Source organism: Cyrtonyx montezumae, unplaced genomic scaffold (genome assembly GCF_038088225.1).
Source record: "Cyrtonyx montezumae isolate F1298 unplaced genomic scaffold, pur_monq_1.0 scaffold_0, whole genome shotgun sequence".
Taxonomy (NCBI): domain Eukaryota; kingdom Metazoa; phylum Chordata; class Aves; order Galliformes; family Odontophoridae; genus Cyrtonyx; species Cyrtonyx montezumae.
This window is the reverse complement of record NW_027071824.1, coordinates 42,820,721-42,841,283: the sequence shown is the minus strand read 5'-3', so window position 1 is coordinate 42,841,283 and position 20,563 is coordinate 42,820,721. Positions and strand designations below refer to the sequence as shown.

Below are 20,563 nucleotides of genomic sequence, written 5' to 3'. Positions count from 1 at the left end.
ACAAAAAACATGGATGAGGAAAAACAAAAGTAGATTATGTGAATAAATTAAAGCGATGGAAACAAAATTAGCTGATAGTTGGTTCATGTCATGAAGAAGACAAAAGATGGTTGTGATGGTTAACTGAAAAGAAAGAATGAAGATGGACTGAAAGAGTTAGAGCCAAATTTAACTACGGAAAAATCAGTAGAACCTTATCAGCATTGCTGACTTCAGTGCAAGGACCTTCTGCTCTGGAAGCATGTTTCTGTGAAACAAAAAGCAATCAGAGAACAAAAATCAATACATAACCCTTTTCAACAGCACAGCATTCCTCAAGCTAGCTTCAATAACGTATATACATGATAGGGTATAGGCACTGCATATTCACTGCGAAATTCACTTAGAACTATGCTCCTTTCCTTCTACTTCATTCCAATGTTTCATTCAAAAGCAGGTAAGTATTATGGACGTTATTAATTGATATAAAGCAATTTAATTAAGACCGAAAATAAAAGTTTGAACGCACAGGTCAGTGATGCTACTGAAGCAATTATTTATCTCAATGGAATCAGAAATTAGGAATAAATAACACTGTGGGAAAATACACAAAAAATGCATTCTGGTATTGGTTTATCATCATAAGAAATAATAAAATCCAGAAAAATAACACAGATTTTATTAGTTGTTCACTTTTGGGAGGGAAGCTGTTCATGCTTGTATCTTGTCAAAATAGCAACATATGACTACCAAGGTGATCCCATTAGGATTTAGTTCGAGTCCCGAACGATGAGATTAAGGCAACGGTTAGTATTTGTTTTGCAACAAAATGAATTGTGATAGATATGCCTGTAAGCCCTCTAAAAACTATGTATTATATTCTTTTCTATCTAGTTATTTCTGGAAAATGCAAATTTGAATTCAAGCAGTGGCAATACAAAACCAACACATCATCTGTGACTTAATCCTAACGTTTATGGCTGTTTACCAAGCAGAACAACTACAGAGCGCACGCCAACACACGTGGCGATGTAACTACAGCCAGTTAACGCTCCCGATACCTGGCAAGCACCTAACTAACTAAGCTCTTCTGCCGTCCCCCTCCCACCACACCAAGCAGGCAGCCGGCTCTGGCAGCACGGCACGGCCACACCCCGTTCTCGGCCGTCCGGGAGCAGGGCAGCGGCCGCGGGCGGGGCGGGGAAGCACCTGGGGCGGCGGGGCCGAGGCGGCGGTCTGCTCCCCCGCAGCGCCCTCTGCTGGCCCCGCGCGGGAGGCGGCGGCGAAGGGCCGGTCCGGGCCGGCGCCAAAGCGCTCTTGGCTAAATAAAATGGACGCTATCTCTTCTTCTAGGCTCTAGACGGGTTAGAAAAGGCAAAGGAAAGAATTAGACCGTGACGGACAAAGCGGCAGCAGCCTACAAAAGGGTCGGCAAGCGAGAAAACACGACAAAGAGAAGCGTTTGATCCGGAGCGTTCTGTACGAGCTCAGGGGGACACCTCGCGTGCACCAGGGACGGCGGGAGAGAGAGGAACGCGGCAGAACACTGCCGGCATCGCAGCTCAGAGCAGCGGTCTCATGCTGTGTGCCCACCAAGCACGTTTATTCTTTCCGTGGATTTCCTAACAGAATAGTTTACTCGAACATCTCTACTATCGGGATTTTTCCCTTTTAAACATGCACTCCAATTTCTGTTTTAGAGCTTTAGGCAGTCACATACATTTGCTTTAAACAATACATTCCCACAAAGCTAAGAAGAATTGACTCGTATCTTTTAAAGGCCGTTTTGCAAATACTTAAACAAATGGAACAAGTTCGTGTTTATTAAAGAATCTGTTTTCAAAAGCTATTCCCGTTGCATTAGTAAAACCTTGTTTTTGTGTTTTTTTTTTCTACTCAAACATACATAGAAACATACATGGTTTAAAGCCTATTTTTTGGTAGTACTACAAAGCCATATGGTAAAATAAGCTTATAGAATTCTTGTGGGTACAAGCTTCTGAAAAAGCAGAGTTCTTTAATTCAGCTTTACTTTCATAAGCTCTAGCATTACAAGTACAAATAGTCAAAATAAAAAGCCAATAATGTAACGGACACCTAACACAGACATAACATTTTGCCAACATCAATTAACATACATTTCTATCTTAGCAAGTGGTAATAGACAGTAAAGGCAAAAGCACATGCCAGAAGAAAGCCAAATTGCCATGCAGATAACTGCTGTATGGGTTGACTTACTGTGCACTAGCAACATAGAATCTGAACACTTAGGTTACACCACGCTGCCATGCATACAGTGCTACACATTTAGCATGCAGAAAAACAGAAAAAGAAGAACTGTTTCTTTTTTTTCTCCTGTACTAAGATTTGAAGTATATTCCTAAAGGCGTCCAAGAAAATTTTAAGGAAATGCAAGTTGATTACCATCGACCCTTATGCAATGTTTGATATTCATCCGGGCAACAAATTCCTCACAATGCTCCTTCCACCATATGCTAGCACCACGTTTATACATGTGCATAGCACCATACAGAAATACTGCTTTGAGTGCTGTAAGTAGTCAGACTGTGCCTCTTCTACATGTGCATAATAAAATACAGGCATGTCTCCACCATCTTGCCCATCACCACCATTAAATATTTGGCCTTTTAATCTTTTAAAATGAAAACTCCCAATCACACAATTTGCTTCATGATGTAACCTTACTCCCAGAAGAAGCATTTAGTAAAAATTACTAAATGTATAGATAGAAGTGGCACTCTTGAATCAATTATTCTATTTACAACAATGCATCAGCCTCTTAAGATGCCTCATTTCCTGGCAAACTATCTTCTGGCACATAGGCATAAACTGACATTGTTTGGAAGCAAAAGGGGCTGGGTCTGGGTCACGACCACAGTGATGATTCTGGATAACCATAACATGATAGCCTTTTTTTTTTGTGGCATACACATCATTGCACCATGATTTCTGTTATAATTAAGTCACAGATGCTGTGCATTTGTGGGAGTATTTTGCTAACTTTGTTGATACAAATGACACATATCCATTGCAACATTTCTCATACACAGAAAATGACTTATTTGCAATTATTTTGCAAAAGAAGGAAGAAAAGAGAGAATATTAGCAGCAGTAGCCTTGTTTTATTCTCATCTACTATCCAACTATCCTAAAAGATAGGCAGGAAAATGTACCTTCCAGGAATAAGACAGAGCAATGTCCACTAAGAGTAGGAAGTTTAAAATTAGAGGTAACAAAGAACTTGAATCCTAACTTCTCTACTCACATCAACAAATAATGTGGGATGAAAATATGACTCATCCCAAACCTGGTATTTATATGTGTTACTTAAATAGGACCGACAGCTTTACAGTATATTTTCATCCCAGCTCCTAGGTGGTGGAAAATAATCTAAAAGTAATGCAAAAAACCAACACTGCAATTGCTACCCATCATCACTATCATACTGCTAGTATCCCACTAATTATATAGTGCTTCTAACCACATAGATGTTAACCAGATTTGGAGAGAAGAAAACATCTCCATTTTCTTGGGTTAAAAAAAAAGTACTGAAATGTGGAGGTACTCAGAATGTGACTGCATTTTTAGCATTATTGATTTGAGAAATGATTACAAAGTAAATAGACACAAAAAAGTTACTGTGTAAAGTGTTACATAACTGCAAACAGCAAACATTTCCACCCTGAATGGAAATACGTGTTTTGCTGTCATTCAAATCACATAAAATACAGTAATTTTTCAGTGGAAAAAATTGTTCATTTCAAACAGGAGCCATTCCGAATTTCATATTCAGCTTAGTGCTTAAGCACAATGTTGCTGGCATTCACTTATGACTCATATATACAGATCTTGGTTTGAAACTCAAACTTTTCTTTGCAGTAGTGGTAGCAGGGGGAGGGAAAAAGGAAAAGAAGGAAGTGCCCAAGCTAGGCTGCAGCAGATACAGCAAAAAGGCAGTAGATTTCAGGGCAGCCACCTTATCAGTTTCCTCTGGTTTTGTTCCAGCAATCGATGGCATTGCAGTCCATTGTTTCTCCTTCCCATGCAGCGTTTTCATTTGGAAAATGTGGTCTCCTTTTCTCTATTTAGTTTTCATTTTGTAAAACCAGTGTAAATCAACAAGCAATGAGACAGATACACACTAGTCATAAACATAAAATCAAACCATTTGTAAATAACAGCATACTAAATGAACAAACAAGAAATACAGACGTAAAAAGACTTGCGAGGGCCTCAGCTTCAACATAGAAAATTCAACGTAGAAGTGCACACATGCACATAAAAATTAAGTTACACTTGTACATAAATGCCTGTTTTAACCCAAAAGATATTTATAGCTTCAATGTGTCACACATTTGTAAATTGATACCTATGCATGTATCACTACACAGAGGTTCTAGTGCAGTACTCAAAAATTAGAGGACTCATTTCCCCACACTGGCGAGTGGAGGAAATAACAGTGAAAGACAACGATACCAGAAGATAAACTGATTGTTTCTGAGGACTGATTTGCTAGTTCTACTCTACTGAAAAAGCAGGAATCAACCCCTCACAATTAGAAGTTCAAGGATAGACGGAGAAATCTATTTGAATAAGGAGGTTTTCTGCCACAAATATTTAGGATGATATTTGGAAGATTGTTTTCAAAAGTGCTCTTTTAATATTCATTCAGAAAGGACATTTAGAGAAAAAACAGGTAAATTAATTTTATAGACATGCGGAGGGCTAAGATGAATAAATTTTAATGATTACTGTAAATATGTCCCAAAGAAGTCAACAACATAAATGAACTGATCAAGATAAAAGTGAAGTTCCTTCACAAACAACACAGTTCAGACATCTGTTTCTGCTTAGGCTGCCTAGGAAGAGTTAAAAGGCATATGAAGTAAAAAATTCTACTGTCACTGAAAAAATTAACTCTATATATCTCTGTAAATCAGAGTGAAATTTAAGCTGTCATTAACACAGAAGAAAAAACTGCCAAAGTTTCCAACCTCATTGAGTTACTCTAGTCCAGCTGTTCTGGAACAAAATTCCACACGTTATTTAAAGCCAGGTCCAATGACAAATAGTAAGAAGTTAATGTATACATAATATAAACAAATATTACATTAGCCTGATTAATTACTGTAAAGGACAAAGTACATTTACCACATTGTCTACAGGGTTGTATGAAAATGCATGCGGACAAGTGTCTACAGAGACATACCCCTTGTGTCTGTAGGGACAGAGGTGTGATACGCCGCTTTTCCCACTCATTGGGGCGTGGTTCAGGTGTGGATTCCATGAAATTGCGCTTGAGCTCACTAATGCTAGCCTGGTGTTTCAGTAAGTCGTCCTGGGTCTTATCCAGGTCCTAGCAACCCGCAACGTAAATCAAAGTAGGACAAAACACAACAACAAAAGCAAACTTAACAGTTAAAAAAAAAAAGAAAAAAAGAATCAAACCAAGGAAAGCGCCTTGTGTCTGAGAGCTGCTCGTCTTCCGAGCGCCTTAAATTACAGAAATTGAAGGCCACAAAGGAACTACGTTTAGTTTGTGGCCACTCATACCCTACAACATTATCACATGCAATAAGATTTGCATGTAATGCAAAGGAAAGATAATACTGAGCATGGTTATTTAATAGAGACCCATATTCATTTCATTCAAAATACGAAACTACTGTAACCCTTTGAAACAATTTCCAGTGATTACTTGCTTTCATCTAAAATTTCTAAGCAGGGAGGCAAAAATGTGGGGCTTGCAAACTCCATGAAAAAACACTTATTTCTGTGAAGATAGCACAGGGCCACACATGCAAGCAACTAACACCTGCATCATTCACTTTAGAGGAACTACTCAATGTGCCCACTGTGTAGGTTTAAATGTACAGGAAGAATCAGGTGTAAGGTCTTAAAGACTATCATCAGTCTTCTCCACATTTATGAATCTGGCCGTGGATGCAGCTGTCAAGTGTACATATTGACATGCACAAAATCCATGAGGTGTCTTGTCTTTACAGGCAAGCATCAAAGGGGGCGCCAGTCTCAACATCAAATTACATTTTATTACAACACTCCGAGGCTCAGAAAAAGCAATTTATATAAAAAAAATACAAACTCATTAATTTCTGATGTCTTTTTGCTTGTATGTTCAGCACTGATGGTGCTGCAAATCTATTTCTTAATTCTCTGGATCTTCAGATATACACTTTGAATGCTAAGAACCTGCCCCCCTTTTGGTAATTCAGTAGGCTAATATTTTTATAGGACCAATGCCTCTCTTTTAAGCTAGGACTAACCATCAGGACATAAATATGTCCTTATTTTTTCATTTTCAGAGGGTACTGAAACATTATACCAAGCACAATCCACTACACAAGCAAAGCTAGTGACCATTTTCATGTCATCATTTTGAAAACTGTCTTTGCTTGACACAAGGCATGTTTCCTAGACTTGATCACAGCCAAGTTACGCAATGTATGCTTTCAGTGCTTTAGTATGTTATACAAAAGCAGAGTTTAAATAGTGAACAAAAGCTGCAAAAAGCCAAAAAATGCATTAGTTATGTTACTGTGATCCACATACCTCCTTATTACCAAACAAAACTGATTATTTTTAAAAAGACAGTTTCTGTGACAAAAGGAATTATTTATAGCCCCATTTGGATGAACTAAGTTAAAGACAGCACTGGGATTTCTTGAATTTTCTTCAGGAACTAGCTTTTGTTATTAGTGACAAGTTAAATGACAATAATTATAACTACAGATTAATCCATGTTTACAGACTATATGGAAATTCTTACAATAAACATCTCTTTCAGTGGCAAATAATAACACTACATAGTAAAATACTGTTCAAAGCTCTTTGCTGTTGCTCATTATCAATGAGAAACAACCTTTAAGGAACAAGAATTGCTTCCATTTAGAACATGAAAAAGTAAAGCAGAATTTCATAAGCATTTGTAAGCACTCACTTTAAAATCTGATACTTACCAACATTTCTCAAAGCTCCTAAAAACCCCTAAGTGCCAGAGTCAGAATTTGTTTTTCTATACTTCAACTACTGCTTGTGCCTTTTACTAGCTCCATTAATTCAGGTTACATATGGAAAAAAAAAATTGATTTAACTGGTAAAAATCAGAAACTCTACTCCACAAAGCAAATGCATGCTTTAGGTAGTAACGTATTTAAATAACCTTACTTATGTTGATGAATAGGTCTAATGTGTTGGGTATATCTAAATAGGGCTATTATTTCCACTTGCCACTTTGAAAACATCTAGTAAAAATATACACACTGAACATTCAAGCTAAGGGCTTTCCTTTGTTTTCTAAAACTTCTAAAAACTCAGAAACTAGAATTATAACATGCAACATTTCCAAGCTGTTTTTCCCCATGCACTTCATGCACTGTGTACATAACAGCCTGCAGGTGACCTCCCATCCCATGCAGCCTGGCAGTCCATGAGAAAAGAAAGTGTTTCTTGTATTACATACAAACCTCCAACATTAAATTGCTATGTCTGACATAAATATTTTCCCCGTCTACTCTCAACGAATTGCTCTGTGAAATTAAGTCAGACACAAAAAATAAATCAAAATGAACATAAAATGTAACAGCAAGTTTTTTGTTTTGTTTAAAAAAATAAAAAACCCTCTTGAAAACACAATCAAATACAAGAAATAAAATGGTTCGTTGAAAAGGCACTATTCAGACAAAAGTCCACAGAAACTTTAAGGGTGCTAACAAATCAGGCAGCTGCAGCCAGATTTAATTATAAAAATTATTACAACAAACAAACAAAACCTATGCACCTTCTTTTGTGCTTCCTCCTCTTCAGATTCCACCTATGTAAGCACATTGTAAATTATCAAGAAAAGGAACCGTTAACACATGCTTCCAGAACAACAGAGGCATCATCTCTTTGTAAAAGCTGTAAAGCGTGCTATTATTTACAGACCTTTCCTGTTTCGGCCCCAGATGTTGTTGAAATTATTAAGCGACTTTGGTCTTCCTTCGCCTACATTGCTGCAGAATGGCTAAAGTAATACTTGGTATGTGGCATGAAAAATGGAAATTTCACACTATGTCCCTCTTGCTTTTCAGTGTTATCTCAGATGAACATTAAAAAAAAATGAGTGACAGAAAAAGATGGTATGTATAGTTTCTATGGTAAGAACCTTTAAACCCTGCAATGAGTTGATGGGGAAATGGAAATCAATGCATGACTTATTTTGGTAAAACAGTATAAAACTCAAGTTAGACACCTAAATAATGTATTCATTAATTGTCTTGATTATTATAAGAATGTTGTTGTTTTGAGATGAGTTATTTGAGCCTCCATTCTCCTTTTTAGGTGAATATATTCCTCCACGAACTGCAATGCACTTTGCTGGAAGTCATTTTCACATCTGACATGCAAGTATTCTGAATGGCCTAAGGCATGGTGCTCATTATGAAGCAAACCACCTCTCAGCCTTGCTACCCCTACAAATACCAAACTGCCCATCTTGAAAAGTCAACATGGGCAAGTATGCGCACTTGAAGAGTGGTTTACTTACTGCATGCACTGTTGCATTTCAGATTGTGAGAACACAGGCATATCACATTTTTACTCATTTCTCACTTATCTATGATTCTGTCTCAAACTTTAATATGCATTGCTTTAAGCCACAGAAAAAAGAAAAAATCTTTAAAGTCACATTTTTCATTATTAAGCTAGATTTGTGGGCCCTATTTAGCAAGCTTTTAATATATACACTGTATCAATTGAATTGGTTTAACCAAATTTATTAAATGTAATATTGAACAGGCCCTCTTCCCTACTTTTGACTCTATAATTATTTTTTATTTTCTTTGAGCATCAAAATAAACCACCTTTTCCTAGTGCATGGTGGTGTTGCTGTAACATGCACAATAAAGGAAAGGAGGCATTTTGTCAACCACTCCAGATGATCAGATCAACATGTTAACGTGAAAGAGGCTTCTGTACAGCAATTATAGTAGTATATATCAAAGCAAATTCAGAGTTCAGTGATTAAAGTCTGACAAATCTGAAATCTCGGCTAAAGAAGCAAATGAGTCTTCACCTAAACTACTGCTAGAGATTAGTGAAAGCACTTCAGGAAAAAAAGAAAAAAATATCTTGGACTCAACACTGAATGTATCTTCATAGAACAGAAATTTCTGAAAATCTATAATAGCAAAAGCTGCTTTTAAAGAATTCACAATATACTGTTTTGAATTCAGCATTTAAGAATTTCACTTTTCAGATCTTAAAAGAACTTCTGAGATGCACACTGCAAAGTGAATGCACTTTGGAGACGTGCATTTTTACACACAAACTGATAGTGCAAGTAGCGCAAACTGCAATTACTATCAGATGATAGTAATAGTAGGTATATTATTTCACAGCAGTCAGTTTTTTGTTTCTAAACATTTTGAACTATAAAGCAACTCTACCTCTGTGGCATAGAAGGTCATAAAATTATGTATGCTGCCTGAATTCAGGCGAAATCAACCAACTCCCCCAGAAAAAAACAAAACCAAAAAAACCCACCACAGCTATCTGCTGACCAAAGAGCCCTGAATGGCAGTTTGACACAAAACAGGAATAGTTAGAAAGATACATACACATGCGTGTGCCTACTTACATATATACAGGCATATACATACACATATCCCTGCCAGTGTGCAAAACTGAGAAAGCCTCTGGGAGAACTAGTGTAATGGCTATGCACAGTCAACATTTAAGCAACAGAATTACACACCTCCTCTTCCTCTGCTTTGTCATTCAGGTCATTGTCATAAGAGGCACTAAATGAAGTCGCTTTAGGCTCCAGGTAGCAGAGGGACAGAGCGAGAGGAAGGGAAAATGTGAGTGAAAGAGGAATAGACTGAAAAGCTGAGAGAAGCAGCACAAAGATAAGGAGAAAAGAGGGGATGAAGGAAGGAGAGGTGATAGGAACATAGTGCTGAAGACCAGGTGGGAGGAAAGAGATGCAAACATCAGGAAGGCTAGGAAAGCTAATATAACCATCTTCATCAAACAGTGATTGGAAACGAAAAGAAAAACATCTGATAAAGCTGAATGAGACACACAATTCAGTGTTTTTGTAGTCATTTCCACAGATTTTTCCTTCCTTGGCAGGAGGGCTTTGACTCACTAGGGTTCTCATAGATTCAAAGTTATTGTTTAGTAACGCTACTTTATTTTTTTTATGATCCTGTATCTCTCTCATGGAACTACACTCCAAAACATCTGGGATGATAAGGAAAGGCTCACTGGGAGGATCTTCCTCTGAAATATCTGAAAGCACATCCATCTCACGGATAGGTGACAAGTTTGTGAGATGGGATGACACAGAATGGATGGCTAGTGATGGTGGGTGTATGCGAGTGAGCTGAGGAAATAAATTCTATACACAGTGGAAAATGAAAAGCACAACAAAATGCAAGTTTGTAGGTACAAAAAGGGAGAAAAAAAAGAAATTATTCGTTAGTGAAAATTTTTATTTAGGGATAGCTCTACTAATGCAATAAAAACGCCAAGTAAAAATAGAAATCCCCTTGTGTTTTATAAGCAGCCAGCTTGTTTACTTCTCTGGATTATGAAATCAAAACCATTATGAATGTTCTGTTCTCTGGCTGCAAAGAACTGTGCACTTTCAAACTGTAGTAGTCACATCAGATGGAAGCAGACAAACATTCAAAGCTTTGGCAGAAAGGTCAGGGGACAGTGCAATACACGAAAGACAAGCTGGCACTTTGATTCTTGGGTTTATAACCATTTCCTCTAAAACTTTAAGAGTGCCTTAGGGGGAAGAGAGAGCTGTTCACAGAGCTGGCACATGCAACAAAACCTTACTGATCAGCTTCATAGAAAAACTTCCAAAATACTGCTTTTTTTTCCATCTCTTGATTAAAAGATTGAAAGATACTGCCACTTCAGAAAGAAGGGAGAATCATCATTTTATCAAGCTCCAAGTCAAAGCATATTAATTTAACTATTTTTCTCCCATCAGTAAAGTTCACTCATGCCTTTCCTAGGCTAATTTATAAATCCTTTCGAGTAGTTAGCAAAGAAGAAAAATGCAAACATTGGTATTTGTTCTCTTCTTACACTTGAACGCAGTGAGAACTTGTGACATGCATGGAGAAACTCTGCAGTCCAGATATCACCACTAAGATTCAAATGGGCAGCTAGCTGGCAAAAAACTTTCTGAAACAAAATTACCTTCTAAATATGAAAGTAAGTTCTGAAGAACTGCTAGAAAAATAATATCCCTGAGAGAAGAGCAACACATAGTAATCACACAACTCCAAAGTATGAGCCAACACTCTGGAAGTAAATTTTTATATGAAATCCTGCAAGCTCCGAATTTTTTTTCAACCTATTCCCCTGTTAACTCCAACAAACAAGACAAGTAAATGGTTGTTTGCAACAGAGACAAACCAAAATATTCAAATTTCCACAGAAATCTGTATCTCAGTAAAACAAGTTTTTAAATGAATAAATAATTCTGCTAATTTCCTACAGAAACAATATTACTTTTATCTATAAATATTTAAAAGCAGTCATAATACATCCAGCTCTGTATAACATATTCTACAATGGATATGCAAACAAATCTAAGCAAATTAAGAAATTAAAATACTGTTTACCCTTTAAATATTTTTTCCAGAACTCACTCAAGCTTACTGAAAAACCAAATTAACTTTATAGAAATAAAAGAAACCCTATGAAAATTGATGCTAAACACAAGTTTGCCTACGCTTTCGTTTACATTTATATACACATACGTTAAGATAAAATACAGAAAAACCTTGATAGTGTTTTTTAAATATTTTATACGGTGTACTGTATGATGCTCAGAGGTGGTGAGATCTAAATAAGCAAACATGCACTATGTGAATAAATAATTTTGGTGTGAAAGACTTCCATACCTTTCCATCCTGAATCAACTCTAATTGTGGAGTTTTGAGTGGGCTTCCATCCTCTTCTCTGCCACCTTCTTTCAGCTTGGCTTGTCCAGCAGCTTCAAGGTCAATGATTTGGTCTCCTCCAGGCTGCCCTCTTGTAGTACGGAAGTCTCTTAGCAGACTTTGGTCTGAGATACTCATGGGCGCTGTTAGAGATACAAAAAAAAAAAGTTAACAGGAGTAAGTTAGAAAATTTTGCTTTTAAGACTTCCTCAAATGCCTTTGTAGTGATATCAACAATGAGGAATACAGTCTTGTTATTGACTCACATTATTTTTCAGCCTCTTTGCTATGTACAAAGTCTATGATTCTTATTGCACTGATGTGAATAGCAGTGTACCCTTGTCATAACTTCTGACATATCACAGACTAATTTAGGTAGGAAGGAATACGTTGAGATTAGTTAGTTGGACCACCTGTTCAGAGTGAGTCCAGGTTGCTCACAGACTTGCCGAGTTGAGTTTTGAGTACCCCCAAGGCCTCTCAAGATGAACTCATCTCAGGGTGACCATACGTAATATAATCATTATACTGAATAAATACATCAATTTCATACCACCATCAAGGCTTCTGGAAATACGTTTGCTTGAAGAGCGCTCGAAGTAAGGAGCCGGTCTGTCTATGAGGTTGCTAGCCTGTCGTGTTTGTGCTTGTGTACGTCCACTGTAGCGGAACTTAGAACCCAAGGTTAGAAACTTAGCTTTTGGAGGCTGTTCCGGTGACAGAAGTCTAAAAAGTGAAAAGAAAGTCACTTAAGACACTTAACACTTTATTTAATGAGGTACTTCTAACGTTTCTTATAATATTGCAGCTTTAGTTCACCAGGCACGATTTGTGCAGCCCAAAAAACGATTCTACCATGAGATCTGAGAAGAACTAAAACAACGTATATTACTTATTTGTACTTGGAACTGAAGTGATGCTGATAGTTAACACATTTTCCACAGTACAATTAAGTATCTGGGGTCCTTATCTTTTGGTGCTGTCATTATTAAATGGCATTCTTTCTGGATAGTTGAGGCCACTACAGAAGTCCACATAGAACACCTCTCTAATCTTGCTCCTTAGAACATTACTTATAGGGGAAACTATATAACCCACTTCCACCGTCTTTCCTATATTCTGAGGTACCCATAAGGCAGCTGCTGTTCCTCAAATTTAGGGAATGGCATTTCAAAGTTGTGTAGAAGGTTGCGGCAATTGGAAAAAAAGACTGAGATGGCTGTAGAATTGTCATTCAACTTTAAAAAGTTTAACAAGCTAGATTCAGATTCCATTTTAGTTATAATGTGGCTTACGAATTTATATAGTTGATGCTGGATATTAGGAGAATGAAAAAAGGCATATCATGAAAAAGGCGAAAAAGATTCAGTTATGAGTAACACTAACGCTGGCTCTGTGCTGGATACACATGTTTGCACTGAAGCATTAAGAGTCAGTGTCAGAAAAGTCCTAGTTAACATTTTGTCAAAACTTGCTGCAAAATGTTTGATGACTGTCAAGTTCCCTAAACTTTCTCAGATTCTTTTAATGAAGACTGCAAACTCTTATTCAACCTATGATAGAACGGTTTGTGTTGGAAGAGACCTTTAAGATCATCTAGTTTTAATCTCCCTGCTATAGGCAGGGACATCCCCTACTAGATCAGGTGGCTCAACAGCCCCATCCAGCCTGGCCTTGAACACCACCAGGGAGAGGGCATTCACAATCTCCTTAGGCAACCTGTTCCAGTGTCTCACCACCCTCACAGTAACGAATTTCTTCCTAACATCTAGGATAAATCTACCCTTTTCCAGTTTAAAGCAATTTCCCCTCATCTTGTCACTGCATGCTCAAGTTCCCCCCCAGCTTTCCTGCAGGCCCCATTCGAGTACTGGAAGGCCACTATAAGGTCCCCCTGCAGCCTTCTCTTCCCCAGGCTGAAGAGCCCCAACTCTCTCAGCCTGTTCTTGTAGCGGAGGTGCTCCAGCCCTCTGATAATCTTCGTGGCCATTCTCTGGACCCAATCCAACAACTTGATGTCCTCCTTGTGTTGGGTATTCCAGAACTGGATGCAGTACTCCAGGTGGGGTCTCAGAAAAGCAGAGGGCAGAATCACCTCCCTCAATCTGCTGTCATGTTTTTCTTGATGCAACCCTGAATATGGTTGGCTTTCTTGGATGCAGGTGCACACTTCTGGTTCATGCTGAGTCTTTCATCAGTTGACACCCTCAAGTCCTTCTTCTCAGGGCTGCTCTCAAGCCATTCTCCACCCACCCTGTATTTGTGCTTGGGATTGCCCTGACCCAGATGCAAGACCTTGCACTTTACCTTGTTGAACTTCGTGAGATTGGTATGGGCCCACCTCTGTCTGTCCAGGTCCCACTGGATAGCATTCCCTCCCTCTAATGTGTCAACTGCACCACTCTGCATGGTGTCATCTGCAAACTTGCTGACGGTGCACTCAATTTTACTGTCCACGTAGTCTACAAAGATGTTAAATAGCACTAACCTCAGCACCAATCTCCAAGGAACACCACTCGTCACTGGTCTCCACTTGGACATTGAGCTGTTCACTACAACTCTCTGAGCGCAAACAACCAACCAATCAATTCCTTATCCAGCAAGTGGTCCACCCAAAAAAATCAATTTTTCTCCATTCTGGTAACCAGGATATCATGCAGGACAGCATCAAACACTTTGCACAAGTCCAGGCAGATGACATCATTTGCTCTTACTTCATCCACTGATGTTGTAAACTTCATGGTATAAAGCCACCAAGTTTGCCAGGCATGATTCGTCCTTGGTGAAGACATGTTGGTTACCACAAATCATGTCATCTTTATTTTCCATGTGCCTCAGTGGGGCCTTCAATAGAATCTGCTCCATGATCTTGCCAGGCATAGAGGTGAGACTGACTAGCCTGTAGTTCCCTGGATCTTTGTTCCCCTTCTTGAAAATGGGGGTTATGTTTCCTCTTTTCTACTTCTATCTTCTTACTGCTAGCACATTCTGTTTTCATGATCTGAGTCATCAGCTTCAGCAGAGAGAATACTGTTTCTTACAGTAACACCTTTGGTGATAGGATTAATAGCCAATGCTGTAAGAATTCTTCCCAGTCTCTGCTTTTCCAGAAAAGTTTTTGATGCTGCCCTTTTAAATATCATGATACCTCAAATACACACACACCCTGTATGGGAGTCTCCATGCCCTATTCTCCCTCTGATCATCATCTTTTTTTGAACTAGAACCAACAATCACAATATCTATTGTACTTACAGTGGCACAGATGGACAAGGAAGACAAGATGCCTACTTTGTTCTACACTTTTGAAGCACTTGCACAGAGAGTATCTATGTAAGTGGAATCAGATCCAGTATATTTAAGACAGTTTCCAATAGTGGGCTCTAAAAATCTTAAATCATTCTGAAGATATTTCAGCAAAACTGAACAGCTTTCAGATACTACGCAAAACGAATGGTGAGAGAGGAAGGTGGCTAACGTTTTCTATAAGAGAAGTTTAGGGCTTCATCAGAATGGTAGCCAGAAGGATCCAACCTTGCATGCCTAAGATGCACCTGAATCCTAATACTTCACAATGTATTTGTAAAGAAAGCCATTCTTATACTAAACTACTCTTTTGCACTAAGGCCACATATCTGGACCTTCACTTTCATTGCTTCTATAAAAACATCCTTAAGCAGTACTCGTGACAGATTTATTTCTCCACATTATTTTCAAGAGTACATTATGCAGTAAAAGGAAGCATGCTGAGTGTTTTTCCAAGTTTCTTTCTGTTCTGGATTTCCTAGTCTTGGCAAGCCTACAGCATAAACTGCCATTTTTTATCTTCCACCCTGCTGAGATAAACTTTTAATCTTTCAATGTGGAAAAAATAAGGGAAGTAATTACTTCCTGATTAAGGACATTAAAATTGATTTTTTGTACATCTTATGTAATTAAACTTGATAACTGAAAACTACGTTTGCAACATTTTAAGATGCACTGAAAACACTAAAACAATCTTGAAAATTTCAAATAAAACATCATAAAGCAGAATTCTAAGCTGGTTTTAGTCAGGATGCAGAGTTGCAGACTAAGCTTACCTCGGATGATGTAGGTATACAGTCTAACTACATTTCTTAAAGCAGGGTGTTGACCTTTGAAAATGCTACTGAAATCCTGTAAGGCCAAGTCGACACAAGGAAATCCAGTGCCTTGTATTTTAATTTTCAATGTAGTTCATGAAAAATGTATATAAATAAGTTCATGTGGTAAATTAATTTCGCTGTTTTATAAGAAAATTGATTTTAATGTAATTACTATTTGAGAAAAACTGAAACATAGTGAAGACAAATACTACAAGCGATTTCCAGTGTTCTATAGAGCATGCTGAGGGATCTGAAAGCTAAAAATATACATCTACATCTAATACAATTCACTGTGGTATACTCAAGCAATACACATGCTAAAAAAAAGCTATAGTTTCTTGCATTGCAGCAATTGCTTCTGTTGTTTATCTTTGGAGACAAACAGAGCTGGATTTATTTTACTGCTTTTAAATTAGGATGAGAGGCTCTGAGGATTTTCTGTCTGATGACATCAGTGGAGAATATGGATTTTACAGAACGGTTGATGTATTTGTTACATAATTCTTGTCATCATGTCATTTCTGATTAAAAAAAATTGTTTGGAATGAAATCCAATTGATTTTATTAGGTCAGAATTTCTGTACTAAGATTATCTAATTCATATTAATGCTTCTGATAATTTTTCTTCCATATGGTAGTTCTTAGTTCAGGATGTTTTTTAGTTCCATAAGACTTTTCTCCATTTACATCTGTTTTATTATTGTAAAATTAGGAAATACGGTTTTCTTGCCAAAGCAAAACACGGCACGAGTTATTTGAAGCATTAGGGGTAACAGCCAAGCCAAGCCAAAGGAGACTCAAATTTTTTAGGTAAACAATGGTGGGCTATTAATTTTAATAAACATACCTAATGAATTCTATCAAGCATGAAAAACACCCAAGCATTTTAAAATAATTGTTTCTAAAGTAAGGACTTTAATCGTCAATCTCAACATAAACACTAATACCGCATTCAAGTATGTTCTGGATTCAGTGAAAATTTGAATACCAAAAACTGCCCATTGAGACAGTTCTTCTCATGAATTCCGCAGGTGTTGTGTTCTTTAAGTTCTCTGTCTAGCAGGTATGTTTAGTTAATACCTGGCATGCAGTGACAAGATCAAAAGCATCTTAAGATACTTTTTTTTTTTTTTAATAACAGACAGGCTACTGAAGGAGAAAGCTTACCCTTGCTACAATGAGAAACACCTATTGAATACATAAGAGATTCAACCTAATCCTATGACTCCTGGCTTGCACAGGTAGCTGCACTTCCTCACAGAGGTTGTGTGCTATTACAAAAATCAAATTACTTCTCAGTGTTGAAAACAGAAAGAAACAACTCTGTTGTTAAAGTGGTCATTTACAAATAGTCTATAGCTTCAATGATCATTTCTGAGTTTTATATTTACTAGTTACTGGAAAAAGCAGAGAAAGTTAGAGTTTATTATTTAAACAAACAGCACTCTTTTTGTTGAAGTAATTCTTTAAAGAATGATTGTGAACTTAGCCCACTTTATAAACAGGCAAGAATGCAGATGTAAGCATTTACAGAGCTGAAGATTCTGAGAAGTGAATGTAATGAAGCTAACTGTTGAGCCCTCAGAGCTTCTTTTGAAGATGTATACCAGACTCTCATCCTGAAAAGCCTTTCAGCTAGTACAATGTATGATTACTAGTTTCATACTGTTATCATGCTGGAAGTTTAAATAACAGTTAATTGTCCCTGAGATCTTTGAAACTGGTAGTTTGTGGTCAGTGACCAGTAGGATGCCTTTTGTCTAAGAGGTGTCAACTAATGAAAAAAGTAATGTAAAAGGGGAGAAATCTTCTTTATGATTCTTTCAAAGAAGGGTATAAATATAGCTGGCCAACTGGAGGAAGCAGAGAATTATTATTTACCTGAAGAATGTATGATGTTCCACACAAACTTTCCATAACCTCTTAGCGGCCCGATGGTTTGGCAGTTTGAATCCAATAGTGGTCTCAAACTGTTCCAGCTGGAAAGAATCGACAAGTAAATTAACCAGCTTCCTTAAGCTGTCTATTAATTAGAAAGCCAGTCACACAGTTCCATTACTGTAACAAGCAGTAATTCTCCTCTCTTAAGACTGTAAGACTTCAAAAAAAAAAAACAACAAAAAACACAAAGCACCAGAGTTGTCAATCTTTTAATATAATCATACTGGGTCGGTTAGTCACGATGTGATGATTGCTTTATCGCTTCTATCTGTACTAAGGATCTTTTGAGTAATCTAATAATACTTCAGTTTTTCTTGCTAATTTTCTGACTAGCTCCCCATGTACTTTTATACTGCAGGAAGTAATTGTACTGCAAGTTGTGATGTATGCTTCCTTTGGATTTAATAGAAATCTGAAATCCATACAGTACTGTCACACTGACTGATCTGTTCCACTATATATCAGATTATAGAAAAAATATTACATCTATATTTATACATCTGTGTTCCAGAACTTAAAAAACTACAACGTTTGAATTGGCTTGCTGGCATTTAGACTTCAAACAGAATTACTTCATCTTGTGAAATGCAAGAACTATCAGTATTATTACAGCTCCTGTCACTTCATTTTTAAGGTCTATTTACACTAAATACTTCAAACTCACACTGTTCTGCACTTCAATAAATGATCAGAACAGGGTCTGGAAATTACTCAAATTCAGGAGAGCAGAAACACTACTGTCCTGAGAAATGACAAGCTGCTTTATATAATTACATGTTCTAATAATTTATGGAAATATAAGTGAGAGATCTTTAAACTAAAATTGAGATACTTTTAAAATATGTCATTAAAACTTCCCTCACTGTTCATAAACAAGATTTCATATCAGCATACAGTAGCAATATTGCTTTCACATAAGACTCTGGAAAAATAGGGGGCATGCCACTGGAAATTTTTTACAAATTTATATTTTGCTTTAGCATATAGTGCATACTTTGCCTAGAATAATTCAGGAATAAATGTAATCCTTTTTTTCTATTTAGCTCTGTAATTTCACTAACATCCTTTTGTTTTATTTAGTCACACAACAGAAGTTAACCTGAACATTTCAGAGCAAAATTCATAAAGTTCAACATGTTTCTACCAAGAATTTCCTGTTAAAATGTGTTAAAAAAATGTAAACCTTCCTCCGGTATCAACTTTCATAAACTTATAATGATATCTGAAAAGAAAGTTGAATTCAGCATTTCCATGGCTGCTAACAAAAAAAGCATACTATAGGACAATGCAGGCTTTTGGCTAGGCTATACCCATAAAGCTAGAAGCACTGATATTTAATGAACAATTATACCCAAAGAGGAAGAAAGACTGGCTTCTCCCTTAAAGCTAAAAGTTTCTATGGACAGGAAAAAAAAGGGCAGAGCACTGGATTAACTTGTAAAACTACTGCATCTAAAGTAAAAAAAAAAAAAAAAAAAAAAAAAAAAGACTTTCTGCTTGGATAACATTCATTAACCAAAAAGTGTTTCATATAAGAGACAGAACTTGAAGAGAAAAATCCAATTAATTTCAAATCCAACGTAAGCCTGCTAAAGTATCTGGTAAAAACTGATGACGTTATTTTGTTGCTAGATAGAAATGACTGGACAACAAAATGAAAGGCATCACTTACTTCTGCTGGCCTGACTTTGATGTAGAAATTACTTCTCTTATAGGAAATCTTCAGAATTTTTGGCCAAGCAAAGCGGTTGATCCGGAGTCTGTCTTTGTAAATGAGCAGTCCATTAGCACATACACCCAGCATGATATCCACACCTTCAGAATCCTATCATGTATGAGACAGTTTCATAAAAATCAGGTTAATAGCATTCCAAAAAGAATAATTATCCCTGGTATAACCTCAAAGGAAGAATTGGTTTCATACGCAAACCTGAAAGACAGTGACAGGGAGATACAGGAGGAAGAAATGGCTAAGTAAAACAATTCTAGAGCAAACAAAGTTTTGGACTTCAGTATTGACTTTACTACTATTCTCTTTGTGTATGCCACAGTTCTGGGAAATTCTTAGATATTTTGATGCGAAGAACTAAGTCAACAACATGGAGTTATGAGAAGTAGAGTAGGGGTGCAATCAATACCTTCTAATACAAAAATAAGAGAAATTAAGAACAGACCTTCCCAGAACATCCAATGAAAGTAAGATCAAGTTGGTGATGATAGTGATGTTTTTGATGATAGTGATGTTTTATATTCACCTTTTTTTCCAGTGAATGTACAGGAAGTAGTGGATAAGTAGATGAAAACATCAACATAATTAATTTTTGAGGCTTTACTTTTTAGTCCCAAGTCTCTTTGGCATTAAAAAAATCAGGCATTTAGAATTTACTTAGCCACTCTTATTCTTCCTAGGATATGTTAAACAAAGCTAGATTTAAAAAAAATTCTAACAATTTTAGAGCTGTTAATCAAGTAATTACCATGATCAAGAGGTAAAAGGCTTCTATGTAATTAGTGAAGTTCTGAAAA

General features: G+C 37.0%; 1 protein-coding gene across 9 annotated transcripts in view; it reads right to left on the bottom strand.

Annotated features, from left to right (window-relative positions):
• EPB41L2 (erythrocyte membrane protein band 4.1 like 2) overlaps positions 1–20,563 on the bottom strand; it is a 94,689-nt gene that overhangs the window by 6,188 nt on the left and 67,938 nt on the right. For 2 of the 9 annotated variants that reach the window (XM_065733932.1, XM_065733941.1), the window contains 9 exons: positions 19,710–19,862; positions 17,978–18,075; positions 12,523–12,695; positions 11,931–12,112; positions 7,485–7,547; positions 5,210–5,356; positions 3,977–4,081; positions 1,189–1,335; positions 194–247 (listed from right to left, as the gene is read on the bottom strand). In XM_065733932.1, coding sequence (XP_065590004.1) covers positions 194–247; positions 1,189–1,335; positions 3,977–4,081; positions 5,210–5,356; positions 7,485–7,547; positions 11,931–12,112; positions 12,523–12,695; positions 17,978–18,075; positions 19,710–19,862 — 1,122 coding nt within the window. Of the gene's footprint in view, positions 1–193; positions 248–1,188; positions 1,336–3,976; positions 4,082–5,209; positions 5,357–7,484; positions 7,548–7,798; positions 7,832–9,754; positions 10,403–11,930; positions 12,113–12,522; positions 12,696–17,977; positions 18,076–19,709; positions 19,863–20,563 lie in introns of all 9 variants that reach the window. The other 7 variants (XM_065733999.1, XM_065733950.1, XM_065733957.1 and 4 more) reach the window with 7 other exon arrangements.